Source organism: Lepidochelys kempii, chromosome 14, assembly GCF_965140285.1.
Source record: "Lepidochelys kempii isolate rLepKem1 chromosome 14, rLepKem1.hap1, whole genome shotgun sequence".
Classification (NCBI taxonomy): Eukaryota; Metazoa; Chordata; order Testudines; family Cheloniidae; genus Lepidochelys; species Lepidochelys kempii.
In genome coordinates this window covers 27707981-27733902 of record NC_136393.1, presented here as the reverse complement: position 1 = coordinate 27733902, position 25922 = coordinate 27707981, and the positions used below count along the sequence as shown (strand labels likewise).

At 47.8% G+C, this 25922-nt stretch overlaps 2 protein-coding genes across 13 annotated transcripts in view; both read left to right on the top strand.

Moving 5' to 3' along the window:
* The window catches only part of BTNL2 (butyrophilin like 2), a 1264829-nt gene that overhangs the window by 1175427 nt on the left and 63480 nt on the right, over positions 1–25922 (top strand). The window lies entirely within an intron of this gene.
* Positions 340–24194, top strand: LOC144929291 (butyrophilin subfamily 3 member A2-like). 7 transcript variants are annotated; one of them, XR_013634546.1, is made up of 5 exons: positions 340–686; positions 7675–8153; positions 13306–13587; positions 15121–15237; positions 23652–24194. XR_013634546.1 is itself a non-coding variant. In XM_078848432.1 (5 exons), the coding sequence occupies exons 1-4, from the start codon at positions 1379–1381 to the stop codon at positions 22971–22973; spliced, it is 570 nt and encodes a 189-aa protein (XP_078704558.1). In that variant the 5' UTR covers positions 693–1378; the 3' UTR covers positions 22974–22986; positions 23652–24194. The 7 variants fall into 7 exon arrangements, 1 of the variants encoding a protein (XP_078704558.1); XM_078848432.1 differs by lacking the exons at positions 340–686; positions 7675–8153 and adding exons at positions 693–1496; positions 22921–22986; XR_013634547.1 differs by lacking the exon at positions 340–686 and adding an exon at positions 4360–6652.

Here is a 25922-nt window from a genome sequence, read left to right as displayed (position 1 = left end):
CCATTGGGCCAAGGATCTGGCCCCTTCTTGTGGTGTGCTGTCCCTTTAAATGTTTGAGCACTCCCCCCTCCCCAGTGCAAAGCCTCACTTGCACAGTTTCAGTTTTTCAGCTGACAATAAAACCACCAGGGCAGAAGCTGTTTTTCCATCAGCTCGCTTTGTCCCCTTACTAAAACTCAATGGGGGTGTTTTAGTTGTTAGCTCCCAGTACCAAAAGAAAGGGGAAGGGTCGATGGGAAATCAGGACCCTGAGACTGACAGTCCCCAGGAACAATGGGGAGAGGCCAATGCTCCAGGTCAGCCTGATTGACAGGGTGGGCAGGCTAATCAGGGAGTCAGGAGGCCAGGGGGGTTCTGCCCTCCATGTGAGCTGGAATTGCCTGGGTCAGGCAGAGTGGGGCTGTGCTAAAGAGAAAGCAGGGGCCTGAGCTGAGCTGGGGAGCAGAGCTGGGCCAGATCCAGAGGAGCCAGAAAAGCAGCGCAGGAAGCAGGTCGCTGCTGGGAGCAGAGTCACAGAAGCAGCCCCCAGAGCAGACTTGTCCTGGGGGGAGAGCTGCAGCAACCAGAGCCAGGGGGTCCAGAGAAGCAGCCCAGGGAACTGGAGGCAGAGCAGCAGCAGCAGCCGCCGTGCTGAGGCAGAGTGGTGGAGCTGGAGCTGGGGCTGGAGGAGTCCGGAGCTGGGTGTGGTGAGCAGCTGGGGAGAGCAAGGGGGACCCTGGGCAGCGGGCCCAGTGCAGGGAGATGCCCCCAGCCAAGAGGCCTTGCAGGCCAGACTTGGAGGGGGGATCGTAACCCCGACGGGGCAGATGACACTGGGGAGATGGGTCCTGCCACCTAGAGCGTGTGGCCACCTCCAGAGCAAGTTCCTGCAGCATCCCTGCAGCACAGCCAGAGCCTGGGCAGGAGGCCTGGGATGTGTGAGGAACAGACTGTGAACAGCCCTGATATTCCAGAGACGCTGGTTGTGACGTCCCCATGCCACCAAGCGGGGTGACATGTCTTTTCCTTTAGCCTTTCCCATTGTTTCCTTATTTTTTAAAATCGATTGCTGTTTAATAAATTCTATTTGCTTTGAACTGTATGTAATGATCAGTGGGTCAGGGAAGCATCCAGTGTGGAGAGAGCACCCCGGAGTGGGGACACCCTAGTCCCTGACCTGAGTGACCATGACAAGGTTGTGGGTTGAGCCCCCCAGCCTTGTTGGGGTTCCAAGGACTCTGCCACACAGGAGAGTGGAAGGGGAGCCTTCACTTGCTATGAGGGTCGATTGCTAGCAGAGAGAGCACAAGCGCAGCCAGCCAAAGGCAGAATTCTGCAGTTTGCAGTGTGGACACACAACCAGCAGGGGGGCGTGTCGAGCACAGACAGTGCAGTAACAATGGAAGAATTTCTCTGTGGCAGAAAAGGTTATCCAGGAGGCTTGAAGAGCAGGAGAGCAGAGAAATGGCACCTTTTGTGGGCAATGATGATGAATTTGTTGAAAACTAAAATCCCAGGTGGTGTGCCTCAAATTTTTTGAGCAATTTTGCAGGGTAATTTGTAGTTTCCCAACAGACAACGAATTTCAATCTTGCTGACAGTGACTGGTCTGAAGCCATATGGACTGCCACATGATTTATTGTCTCCAACTGTGCCAAGAACTGCCAAGTATGCCACAATTACTGCCACAATGTGGGAACACTTTTCTCCTACATCATCAGTGATAGCTTGCAATTTCTTGTGCCAATTCTTTTAATATTCTTGGATGAAGATTATCTGGGCCCCCCGATTTAGTCCCATTAAGCTGTTTGAGTTTCGCTTCTACCTCAGATATGGTGATGTCTACCTCCATATCCTCATTCCCATTTATCATGCTACCATTATCCCTAAGATCCTCTTTAGCCTTATTAAAGACTGAGGCAAAGTATTTGTTTAGATATTGGGCCATGCCTAGATTATCCTTGACCTCCACTCCATCCTCAGTTTTTAGCGGTCCCACTTCTTCTTTCTTTGTTTTCTTCCTATTTATATGACTATAGAACCTTTTACTATTGGTTTTAATTCCCTTTGCAAGGTCCAACTCTACTTGACTTTTAGCCTGTCTCACTTTATCCCTACATCTTCTGACCTCAATAAGGTAGCTTTCCTTACTGATCCCTCCCTTCTTCCACTCCCTATATGCTTTCTGCTTTTTCTTAATTACCTCTCTAAGATGCTTGCTCATCCAGCTTGGTCTACAACTCCTGCCTATGAATTTTTTCCCCTTTCTTGGGATGCAGGCTTCCGATAGCTTCTGCAGCTTTAATTTAAAATAATCCCAGGCCTCCTCTACCTTTAAACCCATAAATTCTTCAGTCCAATCCACTTCCCTAACTAATTTCCTTAATTTTTGAAAGTCAGCCCTTTTGAAATCAAAAACCCTAGTTGCAGATTTATTTTTGTTAATCCTTCCATTCAGTTTGAACTGAATTAGCTCATGATCACTTGAGCCAAGATTATCTCCTACAACCATTTCCTCTATGAGGTCCTCATTACTCACCAAGACCAAATCTAAAATGGCATCCCCTCTAGTCGGTTCAGCAACTACTTGCTGAAGGAATCCATCAGCTATCGCATCTAGGAAAATCTGAGCCCTATTATTATTACTAGCACTCGTCCTCCAGTCTATATCTGGGAAGTTAAAGTCTCCCATGATCACACAGTTTCCATTAGTATTTATTTTATTAAAAACATTAAAAAGGGCTCTATCCATATCCAAATTAGATCCCGGCGGTCTATAGCACACCCCAAGCACTATCCCAGGGGAGGCTCTAATAGTTTTCTTCCCCAATTTAATTGTTGCCCAGACAGACTCAGTCATATCCATTTCATCGCTTCTTATTTCTTTACATTCTATCTCATCATTGATATACAGTGCTACTCCACCACCTTTACCTTTATTTCGGTCTTTCCTAAACAGCACATACCCTTCAATACCTGTAGCCCAGTCATGACTACTATTCCACCAGGTCTCTGTTATACCTATAATATCTGGTTTCACTTCCTGCACCAGTAACTCTAGTTCCTCCATTTTGTTACCTAGGCTCCTTGCATTAGTGTACAAACATCTTAATTTTTGCTGTTTGGCCTCACTCACATTCTGTACCCTATTAGGCACGGTTATTTTACTACCAGTATAACCTATTAGACTTGTATCTACACTGCCCTTCCTCCTACCTACAGCTGTATCCACTCTTACTTCATTTTCTTTCCACTCTATGCTAAATTCTGGCGTGGAGATTACCTGGACATCTCCCAACCATCTCCCCCAAATTCCTAGTTTAAAGCTCTCTTAATCAGTTGTGCCAGCCTCCATCCTAGAAGTCTATTTCCTTCCCTACTCAGATGAAGTCCATCCCGAGAGAACTGTCCTCTATCCATGAATGCCTCCCAATGGCCATACATCCCAAAGCCCTCCTTATAGCACCACTGCCTAAGCCATCTATTGATAGTCATAATCTTGTCACACCTTTGTTGCCCTTCTCTAGGAACAGGCAGAATCCCACTAAAGATCACCTGAGCCTCAATTTCCTTAAGCGTCCTCCCCAGCCTAGCATAGTCTCCCTTAATACTTTCCAGCGAGAATCTAGCCGTATCATTTGTTCCCACATGAAGGATAATTAGGGGATTCTTTCCCGCTCCCTTTAGAATCCTTTTCAACCTCAGGTCTACATCCCGTATCTTAGCACCTGGAAGACAGCACACCCTCCTATTTTCTGGATCAGCTCTGGTTACAGGCCTATCTATTCTTCTCAGTAAAGAGTCCCCAATCACATAGACCTGCCTTTTCCTAGTGACGGTGCTATTCTCCAGTCTATCCCCTGTTCCCTCTGGCTGCAAGTTCTTTCCATTCCCATTCTCCCTTGTAATCCTTTTTAACCCATCCTGTATCCTCCTGGGGCTCATATTTGGTGTAAACTCCATTAACTCTTCCCCTTTTCCTATAGGACTAACCGCTCTTCTCTTCTTCCTTGCCCTGTCACCTTCAGTGACTACCTGCTGAGCCCCTTCTTCATTTTCCAACTCTGCAAACCTATTCTGAAGCTCTATTTCTCCTTCACTAGCCCGTCTTTTCCTCTGCCTAGTTCTTTTAGTCACATGCTTCCACTGACCACTTTCCTCACCCAGTCTCCCCTCAGAATTCCCTAGTCCTGCTTCCATCTGCAAGTCTGAGCTTTTCCCTTCAGATACCTCATGTCTTTGCTCCATAATCTGCTCAAACCCCTTCCTAAACTCTACCAGACTTTCCACCTGCATCTCCAAACCTCTGATCTTTTCCTCCATCAGCTCTATCAGACGGCATTTCATGCAGACAAAACTCTTACCAGGTGCCCCCTCCAGGATCATGTACATACCACAGCTTCCACATCCAGTCATCTTCATTGTGTCATCTGCTACATGGGTCACTCCCACTGCCACCTCTGAATCTGTCATAGCCTTCCCACCTAAATCCTGTTAATCTGGGAAACACAAACCTGGTGTTTCAGGCACAGGCAGATCCCTGGATCCCTGAATGACTTCCTGAGCCGGAGCCCCCAGGAAAGTGACCCTCCACAAATGGCCCCTCCTCACCCCATCTCTGCTCCCGGGCGGGGGTCTGCGAGTCCCAGAGCTGCTGCCCTCCCTGACCCGACCAGGCTCTGCCCCCCTGAGCACCTGCAGGAGCCGAGCCAGCTCCGGGAGAGCGACCGCCCCGGGACTGGGCCAGGGACAGAGTCTCCCAACCCGATGGGAGAGGAGAGGGGGAAGGAGAGATGGAGACTTAAAAGGGCAACAGGGGACTGAAGTGGGGAGGGAGGTTCCCAGATCTGCCTGGATCCATGGGCGATGTGATGGGGAATGCGGGGGAGGTATCCAGTCCCTCTGTACAGATGCCCCAGGGCCCGAATGAAAAAATGGTGGGGGTAGGGCCAGTCAGTCCTTACCATCAGTCTCTGGCCCCAGCTCTGTCTGTCCCTGGGAGCTGCCAGCCCCTCTGTGCTTTCCTCAAGCTCGGTGCCACTCTGGAGTGAGCAGCCCTGTGCCCTCTCCACCCACAGACACCACCTACCATTGGGCCTGGGGAGAGAACCGCCCACAACCACAACAGCCCGGCCCTGTCGGGGTGTGTCCTCCCCCCACCCTGCTCTGCACGGAGCAGCTGCTGTGCAGACTTGTCAGATGACACAGGCCAGTTGGCAGCTTCCTCACCTTCACTTGGCCTGATTTTCCTGCTTGCCCCTGTGTGAACCAGGAGTGACAGGTTTAATTTCACTTCCTTGTTCCCCTAAAAGTGCTGCCCTAACAGCAACTGGGCATTTCCCTTCTGCCAACTGCCTCCTGCTGTGGGGTGAGTTGAGAATAGTCATTGCAACACGGAGCCATGGGCTACCCTCATGTCAACCAGTTCCTGCAGCTTGGCCTCTCCTCAGCTCCAGCCAGTCGCTCCATCTGCTCTCAGTGAGGACGCTGTACAGGGAGCATCACATCTCTCACTCTCACTTATACACACACACCTGGCTATCCCTGAACACACCTCCTGTGTCTATGTAGCTACAGACTCTGGTGTCCATCACCACAGTATCTCGACTGCAAAGTTACAAAGCAACCACCCAGTCTGAGGATCAGGATTCTCCCCTTGTCCCATCATGTGCTGAGAAGTGTGAACACTAATCTCCCCCTCCCTCTGCCTCCCCTCTAAGGCCATTGTTGGGTGGGATTCTCCCTCTTGGCCCAGCCCACTTGGACACTGTACAGGGGTCATGTGTGACAGAAACAACCCAGTAAGGTCCTAAATATTGGCTAACTACTTAGGCCAAAGAGGGAGCAGTCACTTATGGTGTGATTGCCTTAGTGCCCCTTGCAGGGGTTCTCCCATTCTGAGCCTTCATTCTCTTCCTGTGGCCCCTGCTTCCCCAAGCCCTTCTGCCCCAAACAGAGCTCCCCACAGCCCCAGTCCCTCAGCTGTCCCTTCTGCACCCCCAAGAACCCCCAATCCTTTCCCATCCCACCGCCCCATCCGTGACGTTATTGACATAATCTGGGACCGTATAGATCATTGCTGCAACCAAGGTCCTGTAGTGGTACCAAATCTTGTATAAAGGGGGTCAAATGAGGTGTCTAAGACAAGGTTATGATTTGCTGGTTATGATTATGCTATCTGTTTGCATGTATCATTTTTTTATTTAAAGATATAAGTATTGGCTCTATACTGTCTGTATTTCAAACTTATGCTATGCTTCTGGGTGACACCCCAGACAAGTTGGTGTCAGCTCTGCCTAGCCTGCTTGTTAGGACCATCAGCTTTACATTTGACCCATTGAGAGAAGGCAGACACGCCTTGTGACTCAGCAAGTTATGCAGGGACATGCCTATGGAGAGAACTCTGCGGTTTTTCCATGCCATGTGATGGACAGCTTGTCTTTGGAACAAAGAAAGAAAGACCACATGACAAGAGAATATAAAAAGCTGCTGCAGCTCCTCCATCTTGTCTTCAATCCTGCTTCTTATCTCTGGAGGGACTTTGCTACACTGAAGCATTGAACGAAGGACTGATGACCCATCCCAGCTGTGGCTGTTCTCCAGAGACTTGATTTGAACCTGCAGTCTATTCTATCACTGCTGCAAGCCTGCCATCAAGAACTTTGCCATCACTGTATGTAATTGATTCTACCAGTTCTAACCAGTTCTAGCTCTCATCTATATCTTTTTCCTTTTATGAATAAACCTTCTCTCCCACATCTCTCCCACAGCACCTGCAACAACCCCATACTCCTCCTACCACCCAATAGCCCCTTAGCTGCCCAGCCCCTCTGTACCCCCAGCTCTGCTGCTCCCCTAAGATCACCCAGAGCCATTCCTCTCCTATCTGGGGGGCTGGGCTCAAAACATCTGACTCTGCAGTAGTGATGGTACAGGAGTTTCTCCAAACAATCCATCCCAGCAAGGGCAGGGTTATTAATTAACTCTGCATTTACAGGGGGAGGATTCAATCTGAGGCAGAGCTGCAATGGCCTTGTTAAACCAGTGATAAGTGTATTGAACACACAGTTTGCACTGGGAAAAGCAGCTGATAGACCTGCTCTTATCTAAACAAGAGTAAGCCCTGGAAAGATGGGCTGGGATGACACAAGCTCTAAGATCAAAGTCTGAGTGTATTCAAGGGTCCCATCTTGCAGTCCTGGTGCTTTCTACATTTTCACTGAGCTCAGTAGATGATGTGACTCACATGCAAGGACTGCAGGAGTAGGGCTTGATCCTCCACCCCCTGGAGTTAAAGGCAAAGATTCCATTGATTTCAGGGGTGCAGGATCCAGCCATTCATACCAGCAAAATTTCTGCATTTGAGCAGCATCTGCTGGTGTTTCCAAGGCCACAGGTCAGGGGTTTTCCCCCTCCTGCCAGCTTAGGAGTGAGTGGATGTTAAGTGAAGAATGTGAAGGGCCTTTAACTAGAAAGGTTTCATGAGTACCTGGATCCCGCATTGCTGGGCATTTCAGAAATACAGATGGACAGAGAATTCCCCTGACAGAAGCAGGAATAGAACAAAGATGGTGATCCAGGGGTTGAGGACATGGGCCGGGGGCTGCTTGGGACCCCCATGCTGCTGGCATATATGTTGTATTATATGTTGTATTAATTTGTATGGTGTAGGTGTAACCCTGAGGTTTTTTTCAGGAGTTAAAGTCCATTTACAGACTATGAAGAGCCAATAACTGTCCAATCCTGTCCACTGATGGCACCACCCTCCTGACTGAGCCCAATATGATACTAGAAAGATGGAAAGAACATTTTGTGACTCTCCTCAATCATGAGTCAAGTGCAAATGATCAAATAGTAGACTCAATTGAACAAAGACAGTTTGATTTGAACTCAAACATCCGCCAACTTCAGAGGAGACTAAGAACGCACTTATGGAAATGAGAAATGGAAAGGCAGCTGGAGCTCACAAATCCCAGCTGAAGTGCGAAAACATGGTAGTCCTATACTTCACAAAGCTTTGCTAGACCCAGTTACTTTCTGCTGGGAAAATAAGGTTTTACCCCAGGATTTCAAAGTTACCAAAATCGTAATAATCTGCAAGAGCAAAGGGGACAGACATAACTGCAGCAATTATCGTGGCATTTTGCTCTTCTCCATCACTGGTAGACTCCTTGGTAAGCTGTTGCTGAAAAGGTTTCAGGTTATTGCAGATGATGTACTCCCTAAATTCCAGTGTGGTTTCCATTCATCACACAGCATGGCCGACATGATATTTTCCCTATGCCAGTTACAGGAGCAAGCTGCTGAACAAGAAATGTCCTCGTATGTTGCCTTTGTTGACCTTAGTAAGGCATTCGACTATGTCAAATGCTCCACTGTCTTCTTGCAAAGTTTAGCTGCCCAAACAAACTAATCAACCTTATTTGCTGCTTCCATGCCAACATGCAGGCCCATGTATCAGTGGGTGCCGACTCATCTGATCCCTTTCCTGTAGCCCATGAGGTTAAAAAAGGCTGTGTGCTTCCCTTACATTATTTACTTTCAGAGTAGCAGCCGTGTTAGTCTGTATTCGCAAAAAGAAAAGGAGGACTTGTGGCACCTTAGAGACTAACCAATTTATTTGAGCATAAGCTTTCGTGAGCTACGGCTCACTTCATCGGATGGATGAAGTTTGTTCCTGGCTGGAATGACATGTACAACCATTACAGATGTCACTCTAACAACACGATTCGATGGCAGATTTCTAAACCTCTGCCCATTCAAGGCCAAAAGCAAATCCCAGAAAAGTGAAGTAAAGGATCTACTGTAAGCCGATGACTCAGCGTTTGTCACCCTTTCTGAGAACAACCTGCAGCATTTGCTGAATTCCTTTGCCCGTGTTGTATCCCTGTTTGGCCTCTGTATTAATGTAAAGAAAACAGAAATCCTGTACCAACCATCTCCTGGCAGAAACCCATCACTTCCACCACCACCAGAAATAAAATTGAACAGCTGCCAATTAAACAACATCAAGTCCTTCTGCTGCACAGGTAGCAGTTACCAATGACACTAACATTGACAAAGAACTTTCAGCACCCTTAAAGTCAGCTGTCTCAGCTTTTGGTTGTCTACACAAAGGACTATGGACAAGACAGGGGGTGGGGGTCAAAGTGTCCCCAAAATGCCAACTTTACAGAGCTGTTGTGCTCCCTTGTCTTCTATACTCGTTAGAGACCTCCCCCCTTTATCGTTGCCACATCCAAAACCTTAACTGTCTGCAACAATGCTACCTACGCAACATACTGGGAATCAAATGGTCTGACAAAATCGCCAACAACAAGGTACTACGGCAGGCAGCCATGCCAAGCCTGGAAGCCATGCTAGCACAGAGGCAAATGGCCTGGGTCGGCCACGTCATATGTATGGAAAACAATTGACTGCCTAAGAGAGTTCTGTGCAGTGGACTTGAAAAAGGCAGTAGGAAGGCTGGCCATCCCAGATGCTGTTACAAGGACTGCATCAAGCAGCACATACAGTCTGCTGGTCTGCACTTAATGACCTGGGAAGATACGGCCAAGGACAGGTGAGCTTGACACTCTGCTACGAAGGAAGCAGAACGAGCAACAGAATATCGTTGTGCCACCTTGGCCAACAGTAGGAGGGAATATAGACACCAAAGTGCGCTGGCACATCTCCTGAACCCTACATGTGGAAACTGATTTCCAGTCATAGTCGAATACAAGCAACAGATGGAATAAATGAGCACAAAGAGTCAAAGATGTTAACATGACCCTGTCACTGTCTAACATTAAACAGTGTTAAACAAGGTTTGGGGGTTGGTTTTCAGAGACCTCAGCCAGCGTTGTCTCATGGCAAACACACCATTGAAAAATCCCTTTAACCTTTTATTAAAAATACAAAAAAGAAGATTAACAATTGAAATATTTGCAAAAGGAGAGGGATAGGACAGAATAAAAATAAGGTAGGGAAGGAGAACTGAGAGGGGGGAGGAGTGACTGTCGAGGTCCCAAGTGGGGAGGAGGGGGGAAGGAAAGGAGGGACACCCGCACTGAGCTGGGAAGGGACGGGCAGGGCCACGGGCATAAGAAGCGGGATGGGGGGCTAGCCTCCTCGAGTGGAAGCTTCACCCTCCGCCCATGGTTAACTTTTCAGCCACAAGTCTTGCATGTGTTTGGAGGGTGGGGAATGGGAATGAAGAATATTTCAGGGCACTAGAATAAATTAACATGGCCACAGAGTCTAGTGGCTGCTGAAGCAGACTTTGGTCCAGTTCTTTACACAGGGTGGAGATAATTACAGTGACTCCTGGAGCACAAGGAAAAAAGTCTGCAGAACTGATTGTGTCACCAGTCAAAAGAGCTGGTTTGCTGGCACCACAGCTGTCTTCTCACTAGCACTGTGGGTGTGTCCGAGGAATTTGAACTTTGTGCCATAACCATGCTGTGAGAAGGATCCAGTTACAGTGACGTTCCAGGCGCTATTGTAGTTGCAGTTTTGAAGCTGATGGATGTTCGAAGAGAGGACGGTGCTTCCATTTAATATAAAATGTATTAACTTAATGAAAACCTTAGGAGCAGGCTGGAGTTAAACCCTGTGGCTCCCTGACCCCTCCAGCAGGATGGATGTTACAGCCTGGGAAAGGGAAGCAGTCACTGGAAGCAGGAGCTCTCTCTAGAGAGAATGGCTCTGGGTGCTAGCAAAGCAGGGAACCCCCTGGAGAGATTGGAATGGCTCAGGAATAACTGCACAGGATTCTGCAGATAGGGGGTTCACTCACTGCAACTCCCACTAAATTGCTCCCCTGAATATTTCCTGGCTTATTATGCTGATTAGTCAGAGGAGCTGCTGCTATCAACAGGCCTCGCTCCTGGGATTTGGGGGATAAAGTGTCACTTCACTACCAGGAAATCAGTTGTGAGTGTAGAAAGGCCCACACAGATTCAGAGACCTGTTCAGTCACTTCTCCACTGCCAGGTTCACATTTATTTGCTGTTCTGCTTTATTTACTGACAGATGTAGGAAACGATCACCATTTCTAATTTTCCCTTGGGGCGTTGTTGGGAGTGTGCAGGTATTTTTATCATCAACTCACTACTGTCATGCTCCAGAGTGAGAGGCTGAAAGATGGAAGGGAAACACCTGGGGCCAGATTGGGTGCAACTGATGGAGGGAGAGGGAGATTTTCTAAAGCTCCTAAGGGATTTAGGAGCACAAGCCCCATTGATCCTAACTCCCCTGTGTTTGTGAAAATCTCCCCCTCTGAGTGTAAATGGCACCTGTTTGTGTCCATGAGGCCTCTTGTATACCAGATGGGCTCACTCCATCAGCATAACGTGGTGTGAGCCCCGAGTGAAGTCAGCCCTTGTTGGAAGCCCACTGCCCTTTAAAACAACATAGCCTCTTGCAGGTGCCAGGGGCCGTAGAGCCATAGGACCATGTTTCCAAAGGAGCTCAGCTCTGAACTGCTACATGTTGGCACCTGTGTGACATGGGCAGGTTTCCAGGGGCTCTGAGCAGCTCCTATTGTTCTCAATGGGAGGGGAAGGGGAACAGTCTCCATTGGTTTCAGCTGGAGCTGCTGTACGGAGCACTGTGACATTGTTCCCATTGTGAGCGATGACCAAATCCATCCCTGACATCGCCTTGACCCTGGGACACTGAGGCTGGGCCACAGACACAGAAAGGGAGTCCCAGGCCAGGTGTGAGCTGTTGTGGGGGGAAAACCATAAAGAACCCTCCCCTGGAATAAGCAGAACTGGGGCATGGGTCACTGTCCCCCACCAATACCTTGGTAGTTATTAGGGACAGGGCTGGAAGGGGAGGGGCTATGTCATGCCCACTCTGAGGTCTGGCCTACACCGGCCTTTCCCCTTGAACATTTCCAAAGTTGCTGCCAGAGCAACACCTAAACAAATACTTTACCATCGTTTTTAATAAGGGTACTGAGGTGCTATGGGGTAGTGGCAGGGAATGGGAATTAGGACATGGAAATTACCACATCCAAGCTGGAAGCCAAACTCAAGCAGCTTAATGGGACTAAACTGGGAGCCCCGGATAATCTCCATCCAAGAATATTAAAGCAAGCCCAATAGCTAGGATTTTTAATGAATTTGTAAATTAGGGGATTGTATCCTATGACTGGAGAATGATTAATATAGTTTCTATTTTTAAGAAAAGAGAAAAAGTGATCCAGGCAACTAGAGGCCTGTTAGTTTGACTTCAATTGTATGCAAGGTCTTGGACCAAATCTTGGAAGAAAAAGTAGTTCAGGACAAGAAGTAAACAGTAACTGGGATAAAATATAACATGGTTTTTAAAAAGGTATATTGTGCTAAACCAACTGGATCTCCTTTTTTGAGAAGATAATTGTTTCTTTAGACAAAGGAAAAGCATTAGATCTAATCTACCTGGATGTCAGTAAGGCATTTGATACAGTTCCACCTGGGAAACTATTAGTTAAATTAGAGAAGATGGGGATTAATATGAAAATTGAAAGGTGCATAATGAACTGCTAAAGGGTCATACTGAGGGCTTGTCTACACTAGAAATGCTACAGTGGTACAGCTGCACTGATGCAGCTGCGCTGCTGTAGTGCATCTGGTGAAGAAACTATGCCAGCAGAAGAGAGCTCTTCCGTTGTCATAATACCTCCACCTCTGCAAGAGGTGGTAGCTATGTCGGCAGGAGAAGCTTTCCCACTGACATAGCGCTGTCCACACCAGCACTTAGGTTGGTGTAATTTCTGTCACTCAGGGGTGTGAATTATTCACACCCCCTGAGTGATGTAAATTATACCAAAGTAAGCTCTAGTGTAGACCAAGCCTGAAAGGTGAATTGTCAGGCTGGAGGGAGGTTACTAGTGGAGTTCATGTATAAGATCTAATGCTTTTCCTTTGTCTATACGTGACATGTATAAAGCTGATACAATGGTCTGTGTATATCCCATGATACAATGGCTCTGTTCACAGGCTGGCAGTCCTGGTTATTCATTCACACTTACCTGACTTTGCCCCATCACTGCATTGCCTGTTCTGTTTCTATAAAGACATTAACCCCTGCACATCTGGCCATTAACAATAGAAGATGAGAGGAGATACCAAGTGAGCTGTAGCTCACGAAAGCTTATGCTCAAATAAATTGGTTAGTCTCTAAGGTGCCACAAGTCCTCCTTTTCTTTTTGCGAATACAGACTAACACGGCTGTTACTCTGAAACCTGTCATAAAAATAAACCAGAACTTTCCCAGCTCTCTACAGATGCTGTAATGAGACTTTTGGCACATCTGGGTACTGTAGAATTAACACCTGTTTATTCCATTTTCCTCTAGGTGTGGGCTCTGATCCTGACATCCCTGTGGAAGGTCACCAGGATGGAGGGATCCGGGTTGTGTGTCGATCATTTGGGTGGTACCCAGAGCCTGAGGCTCAATGGAGAGATCTCCAGGGGCAGGTCTTACCATCAGCCTCTCACAACATATTGCAAGAGGCCACCGGTCTGTTTCAAACAGAGATTGCTATTGTTATAACAGAAGAATCCAACCAGAAAGTGTCCTGTTCTGTCAGGAACCCCTGCCTGAACCAGGAGAGAGTGTCAACCATTTCCATAGCAGGTCAGTGCCCATCCACGCTGTATGTGGAATAGACTGAGCTTCTGCAGTTGTTAGTGTGGAACAATTCTTATTGGGTCTCCTATTTACTGGCCTGAATCTTCAGCATTATGAGCAATTCAGCTACATTCACAAAAACACTTAGGTGTGCTGATGCTCAGCACCACAAACACTAATTATATAGTAACCAGTGGTGAAAGTAACTTAAGGGACTTACCGAGATGCAGGGAGGCCGGGGTCCTGAGCAAGGTTGGTGGGGGGAGGTGGCTCTGGGCCCCCGGAAGGGGTGGGCCTTGGGCAAAAGGGGCGGGACTGGGGCCAGACTCCCACAGCCAGCCTTTCAGCGCTGCCCAGCCCACGCCACCTGGAGCTCCAGCAGCAATTTAAAGGGTCCGGGGCTCCCGTCTGCTACCTTTTGCCACCACCCCCCCTCCGCCCATTAGCGTCCCTGCCAGTATGGTTGGCTGTGTATCGGCTCTTACTGGTATGCTGTACCATACTGGCTTACTTTCACCTCTGGGTGTAACCTGGAGTCAGTGAAGTTACTCCAGATTTACACTGGTGTAACAGATCTTAAGGAGAGTCAGTATTTGATACTTTGAGGTACCTAGAAAATCACTGGGAACAACAAAGCCTGAGTTAGGTGCCCAGGCTCCCTGTACAACAGGGGCTAGACTGCAATTCACAGAAACCAGCCTGCTAAGTGCCACCTCCTCTTAGCTAGCCAATGGGAGATGACAAGGAGAGGGGTGTGTGTTAAGTCCCCTTTGTCTCAGAGATAGGTGCCTAAACTGGAGTATTGTGTCCAGTTCTGGGTTCCACATTTCAGGAAAGATGTGGACAAATTGGAGAATGTCCCGAAAGAGCAACAAAAATGATTAAAGGTCTAGAAAACATGACCTCTGAGGGAAGACTGAAAAAATTGGGTTTGTTTATTCTGGAGAAGAGAAGACTGAATGGGGACATGATAACAGTTTTCATGTACATAAAAGGTTGTTACAAGGAGGAGGGAGAAAAATTGTTCTCCTTAACTTCTGTGGATAGGACAAGAAGCAATGGGCTTAAATTGCAGCAAGGACGGTTTAGGTTGGACATTAGGAAAATCTTCCCAACTGTCAGAGTGGTTAAGCACTGGAATAAATTTCCTAGGGTTGGTGGTGGAATCTCCATCACTGGGGATTTTTAAGAGCAGGTTGGACAAACACCTGTGAGGGATGGTCTAGATAATACTTAGTCCTACCTTGAGTGCAGGGGACTAGACTAGATGACATCTCGAGGTCCCTTCCAGTCCTATGATTCTCTAATGGAGCTGCGCCAAGCCCCATCCCTGATATTCCCCTTTTCAGTAATTAACCATGTTCAGTAACCAGATTATTGCTTGGACTTTCAATGGCTTAATAATAAAGCACAGAGGAGCCACATCTCACCATGTATTTCCCTGTGAGATTCTTTTAACTGGTCACAGTGTCACCATTGTTGCAATGTCCTTCTTTTGACACATGTTTGTTCCTAAGTCAATGACACTTTCTCTTGCAGATCTCTTTTTCACATTTCACATCTGGGTGGTGGCTCTGGGTGTGATCCTGGGTGTTATCTTCTGTGTTCTCATTGCCCTGGCCAGTTACTGCTCCTGGAGTCAATGCAGAGCAAAAGGTAAAGTAACAAGAAGGGTGTCAGGGTTCCCTTCCCACTCTGAACTCTGGGGTACAGATGTGAGGACCCCCATGAAAGATCCCCTAAGTTTATATTCTACCACCTTAGGTTAAAACTTCCCCAAGGTACAATTCCTTTCCTTGTCCTTGGGTAGTATTGCTGCCACCACCAAGTGATTTACACAAAAATTTGGGAAAAGGGTCACTTGGAGTCCCTATCCCCCCAAAATATTCCCCCAAGCCCCTTCACCCCCTTTCCTGGGGAGGCTTGAGAATAATGTGAGTACCGACCAGACTCTTTGTCTCTAGGACACTGAAAATCAATCAGGTTCTTAAAGAAAGAACTTTATTTAAAGAAAAAGTAAAAGAATCATACCTGCAAAATCAGGATGGAAGATAACTTTACAGGGTAAAAACACAGAGGATTCCCCTCTAGGCTCAGCTTCAAAGTTACAAAAAACAGGAATAAAACTCCCTCTTAGCATAGGGGAAATTAACAAGCTAAAACAAAAGATAATCTAATGCATTTCCTTGCCCTTACTTACAATGTTTGTAATCTTAGATGAATCATTTCAGGTATGTTTTCAGGAGATGTTTTACTTTCCTGGCCTCTCTCTCCATCCAGAGAGAGAACAAACAAAGAGAAACAAACACTTCCCCCCGACCCCCAGATTTGAAAGTATCTTCTTTTCTTATTGATCCTTCTGGTCAGGTGCCAACTAGGTTATTTGAGTTTCTTAACCCCTTACAGGTAAAGTGTTCTCTGTTCATCTGGCCAGGAGGGATTTTATGCTATTGCATACATAAAGGTTGTTACCCTTCCCTATATATTTATGACAAAGGGAGAATGCAATTTGACCAGTCAGAGATTTAAAAACAAAAATGGAGATGCCAGGATTGAGGTGCTTTGATTAAATGTTTGGGAGAGTTTGGGGCAATGGAGATAGGTTGAGGGCGAAGGGTGCTCTGAATACATTATGATTTCACGTCTGAACTCACAAGTGTCAAGTGGGTTCATCCTGTCAGATCTCACTAACAGGTCCCAATGGAATGTGATTCTGAAATATTCCATGGGGATCAGCATTGCTCAGTTTGAAACACCCATGTGAGGCTTAGTAAGCTATGCTTGCAGCTGTGACATATCTAACTTGTTTGCTTGCAGACAAAACAATGCAAAGTAGGAGAGAAGTAAGTTTCTTAGGGCCCAATTCTGTGCACATGCACATCCCTTCTGTTGAAAAATTGTATAGTCAATCGTTTAACCACACTCTGTTTCATTATGAAATATATTCAAGAGACCAAATAACCAGTATCAGTCAGGTTTATTGCTAAAGCTCAATAATAGTATAGTAGAGGAAGAAAGGTTCATTACGATACCTGTGTCCAGGAAGCCGTCTTGTGCAGCCTTGTTAAATTCACCTTACACAGAAGGTGTGCACTCAAAGTTACTCTCCCAAAGTTATCCTTTTTATATCCTGCCTGTTCCTAAGTAAAAGGTACTGTGTCCTCTGAAACTAGATTTATTCAATCAGTTTTTCTGTACCAAAGTGTACTCCGTATCTTGTTGTTCTCAGCATGTGCATTCCAGGTACCAAGGGGCCTAGGTTTGTACTAGGGTAGAACAATCATATGTCTTGTCCTTTTCCCTTGGGACCTTCCAGTGGTGGCCTTTGAGTGTGTGGAACAGTTACATTAGCCATGGGTTTGCTGTTATAAACACAACAGCATGAAATATCACCTCTTGCCTTTTTCTCCCTCTAGAGACTCTGCAATCTGCGATGGAGAGGCAGAAATGTCAGTGTCTGGGACCAATGGGATGGGTTGAAGATTTCATGTCATGATAGTCGAGTTAGCTCAGTGAAGCCAACTTAACTCGATTGAAAGACACATTTGATGCAGAGTAGTCACAGTTTACCACCTTTAGCTCAGTTTTAGCTGATGGAGTTACAGCCTGTTTTAATGAGTGATGGGGAACGTCTCCATATTGGCACCAGGGCCCAAGCTGTGAGCTCAGGGGCTGCTCATGCTCACACAAATGGGCTCTGAAGGCGAATAATAAAGCCCATGGGAATTATAGAAATGGTTCTCTGAATCCAGGGCCCTGAATAACACTTGCCATCCTGGGCCGGTGTCATTGCTGGAGACTGGGTACGTCTATACTGCAAAAAACCCACCCACGGCAGCAAATCTCAGAGCCTGGGGCTTGCACTGCATGGCTAAATATTAATATTGTAGACATTCCGGCTTGGGCTGGAACCCAGGCTCTGAGGCCCTCCCCCTCACTGGGTTTCGGAACACAGGTGCTAGCCCAAGCAGGAATGTCTGTACTGCTATTTTTAGCCCTGTAGCATGGGCTCCCCAAGCCTGAGTCAGTTGGCCTAGTCTCTGGGCCCCACTGTTGTGTTTTGTTTTGGGGGTTTTTTTGCAATGTAGATGAACCCTGAGAGACTTGTCCAATATTTAACAGGATCCCTCACTCAGGATCCCCCTGTGTTGTGGCTCTTCCATACACATGTAATGAGGGAGAGGGCAGGATTTCACCTGCAGTGAGCATGTACACCCACAACCTCAGCTCCACTCTACAGCGACTCTATGCATTAACCATACAGGTCTGATCAGTGCAGAACAGTGTCTGTGGTTCTACATTAAATGAAACTGATTTTATAGGAACACAATGTTTTAAGGGTTTTTTTCCAATTTCCCCCCTCATGATGTTACTACAGGGCAGAGTTAAGGTTGTTTAGGTGCCTTAGCTGCATTTCGAGACCATGGAATGTTTGGATTTCTTTTAAATATAACCATAATTCTGTATTGTCTGGGTATATAACATTTGGTTTGGGGATAATTACAAGATTCTTGTAATGACTTTTACCCTTAAGTTACAAGTACATGTCCTCTCAGTTTTAACTCCATATTAAGGGGAATTGCATTGTGCATTATGGCACAGATCTGCAAAGAGACTTAGGCACCAAACCCAGAGACAGGCATCTCAATCCTAGTTTTAGGCACCGTGATCCACAAGACCCCTCTTGGCTGATGCATAACTGTGTGGGTGCCTAAACTCACTCGGGACAGAAATCTCTGCTGTAAAAATTCTCTCAGTGTCTAAGTTTCTGCCTCTGGGCATATACATGGCTGCCTTGCTCTAGACGTTTAGGCACCTATCTCCCACCTGAGCCCCAAAGTGACCCACAAACTGGAGGAAGGAGCACCTGTCTCACCTATGAAGACTGATCCTGTAGACATGCTCAGAGGTCACCCAATGACACAAAGAACAGAGGTGGGAGACTGGGAGGAGGCAAAACTCTCTTATAACCTTTAGCCTAGGGGTTAGGGTACCCACCCGAAATGTGGGAGACTCTGGTTGAAGTCCCCTCTCTCTGCTGATGAGGAGAAAGGATTTGAACAGGGGTCTCCCAACTCTCAGGACAGTGCTCTAACTACTGGGCTATGGGATATTCTGGTATGAGGCTCACTCTGTCTGTTTTGTTTAAGGTGTTAAACTTTAATCAAATATTAATTGAGAATCACTCTATAACCACCTCACCCCGCTCCCCAGCACAACAGACATCATTTCCCCTGAGCCGGGATCTTCTGCATGGGCCTAGCCCCTCCCTGCAAGATTGCACCCCACCAGCTGTCTGCCTGAGAATCATACAGGAACTGGGCTCTTTTCCCTGCCTCAGGGTCTCCTCCTGGAGTCTTCCTGCTCCCTGAAGCTCTCCCTTAGCTGAAGAACTTGCTGGCCAGGCTTTTATTAGGACCAGGAGATCTTCAAGCCATCACTTGATCCCTGGCCTCAGCATCAGCTGATTAATCTCAGGGTGGAACTGGGCCCCAACTCTCCTTAAAAGACCAGCCACCTTGTGACACTTAGTCTCTCCCATCCTAAAACTTTCCATCCCTGATCCTAATTGCCTCTCTACCTACTGTCCCTTCTCCCTTCTCCCGCTAAGCTCAATGAACGCTCTGTCTACAATCACAGTCTGGAGTTTCTCTCCTCCTGTTCCATCCTAGACAGGGGTGCTGGAATAGGGGGCACCAAGGGGCCATGGAGCTCCACTTTTTACCTGCCATAAGAACAAGTAATGGGGTGAGGGGGCACAAAGGAGCAAGCGGGGAGCGGGGTCTTGGGAGGAAGAGGCAGCGCAGGGGCTCAGGAAGAAGGGGCGGTGCGAAGGCGGGGCCATGGGAGAATGGGCGCTGTGAGGGAGGGGCCTTGGGGGAATGAGAGCTGTGAGGGGGAGGGTCCATGGTTGGGGTGATGGTGGGCCCCGCACTTTTAGGAATCTTCTGCCGCTCCTGTCCTAGACCTAGACCCTCTCCAATTGAGCTTCTTCCCCATTCACTCCCCTGAAACCACTCTCACCAAAATCTCTAATGACCTCTGTGATGTTCCCAGCTCAGCCTCTTCTATGGCCTCCCAGACACACCCACTGTCTCCCTTCAGTCCACACAAACTCCATATAACAAAGAGATACCTGCCCCAGGGAGCTCACCCTCTGCATGACAGACAGGCTATAACAGAGGGATGAAAAACACAAGGGACGTGAGGGGTTGGGAGGGCAAGCAGCGAGGTAATGATAAAAAGAAACCCAAGTCCAGCTCATCACTTGCCCAGCCAGTTCCAGACAAGAGAGATTACTGGGGCCACAGCATATATGTGTTTGGAGGAGGGATTTAAGAGAGAATAAGGGAGCAGCTTTACAAATATTGATGGGGCATTTTCTCCATGCACGGAAGGGGAGAAAACACTGAGGTGCTTGAGGGAGAAGCAGACAGGTGGGTGACCCAGCCTGCCAGGAGCAGCCCTTACCATTTTGCCCAAGAGGGCAAAAAATGTTTTCTATGCAATGGGAAGACAGTGTTGACAGCTCAGTAAAGCTGGTGGATTTGACAGACAGGGAAGGGCTGAATGGTGAAGGGACTAATGGCAAAGACTATTAGCTTGTGCTGGTGTGGTGCTGGGTGGGGCAGAGGGTCTTAGTGAAGGGACAATAAGACGGTGGGGGATGTGGTAGCAGAAACAACCCGGAAGGGAAGATGGGGCAGTAGTTGGAGAGGTGTGGGGAAGAGAAGCAGGTTTGTGAGTAAAATTATACCTGGGCTTTTGCATGGTCAGGACCCTAGATTGTAAACTCTTTGGAGCAGGGACTGTGTCTTTTTATAGTCTGGAGTGTGTGTGTGTACAGAACCAAGTGCAGTGGGGGCCCAGCCCTGAGTGTATGTGTACAGGACCTAGTATGGTGGGCCCCAGCCCTGAGCGTGTGTGTACAGGACCTAGCGCAGTGGGGCCCAGCCCTGAGTGCGACCTCTAGATGCTACTGGAATGTAAATAATAATGTGCAGTGGGAGCAGCAGACCAGCATGGGATGTGGAGATATGGCCTGGGGTGGGGCTTAAAGGCATGTGTGTCTGTGCAGAGGATGGGGGATGAAGAGTGGCAGGTGGGGAGGAGGTTGCAGGGATCAGTGTGGGAGGGACGTGGAACGGTGACTTGGAGCCAGCAAGCCCTGCTCTCTGGTCCAGGTTTATGTGTGCAGTATCTGAGGTGTATAAGATAGTACATGTAACAGCTGGGACAGGACAGCTTGGGTCCCTGTCCCCATAAGAAAGCTCTGCTCTGCGCTCTTCTCTGCTTAGCGTCCTATTGACAGATCTTTCAGAACATTCGTATCATCAGTGCGGGAGACGTCACTCTTAGTTCGACTATTGCCCATTAATTTTGGTGACTCAACATTAACTGAAGGTGTCTTTTACCTTCCAGCGGAATATGGCAGGATGGCATGACTTCCCCATGGCAGGACGTATTTAATAACCTGGAACTCCCCTCTTCTCTGACTCTTCTGGGAAACCAGGCCAGTCTCAGCATCCTGGTTTCTGGGGGCCAACCCCATCTTATTTGCCCATCTTGCCCACGGTCGGTACCTAATATTGGACCAGTCCTGTGCTTTCTTCTCTTGTGGTTGTCTGTGGTGGCTGACTCTTTCAAATCACTGACCTTCTTTGAGGCACCACTGTGGTTGCTTAGTTCCTTCGAAATATGGGAGCTGGAACTCCCATAGTTGTTGCTGCCCTCCTGACACTACCTTGAGAGAGTGAATGTCCCACCGTCATGGAAGTGCTTGTGCCATGCTGCTTGGTCATCCGTTCTTGGTGGAATGGGATCTCAGATTCCACTTCTGATACCATATAGTCAGGGGAAGCACATTTAAGTACTCCACTCAGCTGCCTCAGGGTGGCCCTGCAAGTACCTTGCCTCAGTTTACCCTCTTCGGCACTACTTAAATAACTCCATGTAATCTGAAAAATCTGAAACAAAAGTCCCTTGCTGGGATCTACTTTACTCATAAACTCAAAGGTCAGAAAGGACCATCATGATCATCTAGTCAGACTTCCTGCACATTGCAGACCACAGAGCCTCACCCACCCACTCCAGAAATAGACCTCTAACCTCTGGAAGAGTTACTAAAGTCCTCAAATCATGATTTAAAGATTTCAAGTTTACAGAGAATCCACCATTTACACTAGTTTAAACCTGCAAGTGACCTATGCCCCATGTTGCAGAGGAAGGTGAAAATCCCTCAGATCTCCGCCAGTCTGACCCAGGGGAAAATTCCTTCCTGACCCCAAGTATGGGGATCAGTTAGACCTTGAGTATGTGGGCAAGACCCACCAGCCAGATACCTGGGAAAGAATTCTCTGTAGTAACTCAAAGTCCTCCCCATCTAGTGTCCCATCATCAGAGATATTGGCTGCTAGCAGTTGCAGATCAGCTACATCCTCTCGCTGCCCTCTGCCTCAGTGGTTCCCACCCCTTCCCTTGTCCCCCCTCAGGCCCCACTGGGCCTGCCCCTCTCTTTCTCCCTATCTGCCCACTTGGTGCCCACCCTTCTCCTTTGCCCCCCTCTAACCCTGGGTGCCCACCTCTTTCCTCACCACTCCTTTATCCTCTGGTGCCCAGGGCTTCCCTTGCCCCCATTTTCTCCCCAGGTGACTGTCCCACTCCTCTCTTCTCTGCCTCTATTCCCATGTGGCCTGTCCCTTCCCTCTTCCCCCCTCTTACTACTGATACCTGCCTTTTCCACCTTTTGATGCCTGTTCTTCCGCTTGCCCCACCACACCCTCTGATACCTACATCTTCCCTCACCCCCAACATCTGGCTCTCTGCTCACCCCCTCTGCCTCACTGATGCAAGCCCCTTCCCTCTGCCGTCTTGATACCTGGCTCTTCCTTCAACCACTTTCTTCCCCATGAAGGCCCCTCCCCTCAACATTCTCTGTCCCTCTGGTGCCTCCCCGTTACCTCACCTCCTCTTCCTCAGGCACCTTCCCTCTCCTGCTCTTTGCCCCGCAGTGACTACATCTCCCCTTGTCCCCTATAGCCCCCCTGACACCCGCACCATCCCTCAATCCTCTCTGTCCCTTTGGTGCTTGTCCCTCCTTCCTGTGGGTGGAAACCCTTTCCCTTGCCCAACCATCTCCCAGCCTTTGATCCCAACCCCCTCACACTTGCTCCTCCCCACAACTCTCTGGTTCCCCTCCCACCCCTGGGGCATATCCTTCCTCCTGGCATTGCATGGGGGCCCCATGACACAGTGATTAATGGGAATGAAGGTTAATTTCCCTTTCATCCTAGTGACCAGCCCCTGACCCTGGCACTGATTCTGTGACTCTCTCCCCAGTGAACATGACCCTGGATCCAGACACATCAAATCCCTGGCTCATCCTGGTCTGAGGATCTTAAACATGTGAGAGATGGACATACCCCACAGGATCTTCCCGATAATCCTAAGAGATTTGATACTTTCCCCATTGTCCTGGGTGCTGAGGGATTTATGGACGGGAGGTGTTACTGGGAGGTGGAGGTGGGAGACAAGACAGGCTGGACTCTGGGGGTTTGTAGAGAATCTGTGAGCAGGAAGGGGCCAGTCAGACTCACACCTGGGAATGGATACTGGACAATGTGTCTGAAGGATGGGGAATACAAGGTCCTCACCTCCCTCTCAAGCTCCCTCCCCGTGAGCATCAGGCCCAGCCGAGTGGGTCTGGAATCCCATGCCTGTAGGAGATGCACCCTTGCATCCTTGCTTACCCTCAGGAGTGAGATATTGGCTTCTATGACCCCCACCTGTGGAAAATGGTGGCTGAATTAGCAATATTGTCCCTAGACACCTGCAGTGATCCCTTTAAAAAAACACCTAGACCCTTTGCCCTATCTTGAGCACCCAACCTCTCCCCCTCCCCTGGAGGGCACTCACCATGTTTAAGATGCTTGCTGAGATGTGTGCTTGCCAAGGGTCACTGAGAAAGTGATTTGTATGTAAAAAGAGGTATATTTTTACACTATAATGTTTCAGTGCTGTGCGTGAACTAAAAATCATGCTTCTGTGAATTGTTTCTTGTGTTTCTATAGATTTGGCCTTCAGGGGATCTTCCTACACACTGGGGGAGCACCTCCACCAAATAAGGAAGTGACCAAGGTGCAGCAAGGAGGACATGTTCTGAGAGGTGCTCCAATCCTCTGAGGCTGAAAAAAGAGGATACAGGGAGCGGACAAAGACTTTAAAGGAAAAATAATTCAAACTCACAGGGAGGCCAGAAAGGAGAGCAAGGAACACATTGTAAAGGGCCAGGAGTGGATGATAAAAATGATGGAGGAGCAAACAGCAATGTTGAGGTCCCTAATCATGCTCCAGGCAGAACACATGAGTGCTCCCTCACCAGCCATTACAGAACTGCTTTCCATGCCTTCCCCAAACTCCTCCCACGCACTCCTTGCAACATCCCAGAACATCTCTGTATGCCGTTCCATCCATCCCTTTGGACAGTTTCCAAAACGATAGCTGGATTTACACACAGTTATGAGAGCGTACTGCCATACGCTTTTTTCTCCCTTCCCACCAATCCTTTTGTGTGTGTTGTTAATTGTTATTTAATAAAAACAAACTCTGAAAGATACCAATCTTTATTTGTCGCCGACACATGGTGGTCGCTGCTGATAGTTATACACTTGCTGACTGCAAATCCTGGTCAGGAATCATCAAAATTTTAATGCAAAGCAGCAAGTTAACAAAGCATGGCAGAGTGCTTTGTAGAAATACACATTACTGGTGTTCATTATCAAAATGTTGTCTCAAAGCCTCCCTGATTCCAACAGCCTCCCATTATGTTCCTCTAGTAGTCCTGGTATCTGGCTGCTTAAAATAAGCCACCAGGTGATCCGCTTCCGTGCTCCACACTGTGGGAAACATTTATCATAGAATCATAGAATATCAGGGTTGGAAGGGATCCCAGAAGGTCATCTAGTCCAACCCCCTGCTCGAAGCAGGACCAATTCCCAGTTAAATCATCCCAGCCAGGGCTTTGTCAAGCCTGACCTTAAAAACCTCTAAGGAAGGAGATCCTACCACCTCCCTAGGTAACGCATTCCAGTGTTTCACCACCCTCTTAGTGAAAAAGTTTTTCCTAATATCCAATCTAAACCTCCCCCACTCCCCCATTTCACCCTTAGCCTCACAGCTATTATAGAGCATGCCCCCAGCTGCTATCACCATGGGAATAGTTTCCTCATTTAGGTCTAGCATTCCATAAAGGCAGCACCAGCATGCTTTTAATCTGCCAAAGGCACATTGTACAGTCATTCTGCACCTGCTCAACCTATTGTTGAAGCACTCCTTGCTGCTGTGCAGATTTCCCATCTAAGGTTTCATGAGCCATTGGAATAAAGGGTACACTGGGTCTCCCAGGATTGCTATTGGCATTTCACCATCCCCCACTGGAATCTTCTGCTCTGGAAAGAAAGTCCCTGCTTGCAGATTTCTGTACAGGCCAGTGTTCCTAAAGATGCATGCATCATGCACCTTCCTTGACCATCCCAGTTTGATGTTGATGAAATGCCCATGGATATCCACATGTATAGTATGTATATATACACAGGTTTGGGCTTCAACCCTCTCATCTCTATTGAGCATCACCAGGGTGGAGGGATCCGGGTGGTTTGTCAGTCATCTGGGTGGTACCCAGAGCCCAAGGTGCTAGGGAGCGATCTCAGTGGGCAACATTTACCATCAATCTATGAAGCAAAATCCCTGGGGCATAACGGCCTGTTTGAAACAGAAAATTCTGTTATTATGAGAGAACATTCAAACTGTTGGATCAGTAATACCTTTCTCAATCAAGAAAAGGAATCAACAATTTACGTAGCAGGTCAATTACCAGTCAAACCCCACACTGAAATTACCACCACCAGAAACAAAACAAAATACAGGAAACAAAGAACTGAAGAATCCGTGGTGCACATTTTACAATCTACATACAAGCAAAGAAAATGGCAGAGTGGTATCTTAACAGGGTCACAGTTCAGGCAGTCTGATTACCTGAATTTTGAATATTCAGTGTACCAGAGTTTTGAGTTTCATGTAAATTTAATCTAACTCTGAATGTCCTGAAACTCTTACTCCCCCACCCAAAAAGCAAACAAACAAAAATCCTCTCCCATAATTTTGAGAATAAATATTCACCCAAATCACAGAACCATAAAACCAGTGCTTAATGTGTGCCAGGGCTTGGCAGGGCTGAGCCCCGGCACCTCTAGGCTTGACGGTTCATAGTCCTCTGGCCTCGCTGCATCAGTTATGAAAGTAAAAAAATTGCTTGAGCCCCAGCAGCTCTTTCATTACAGATT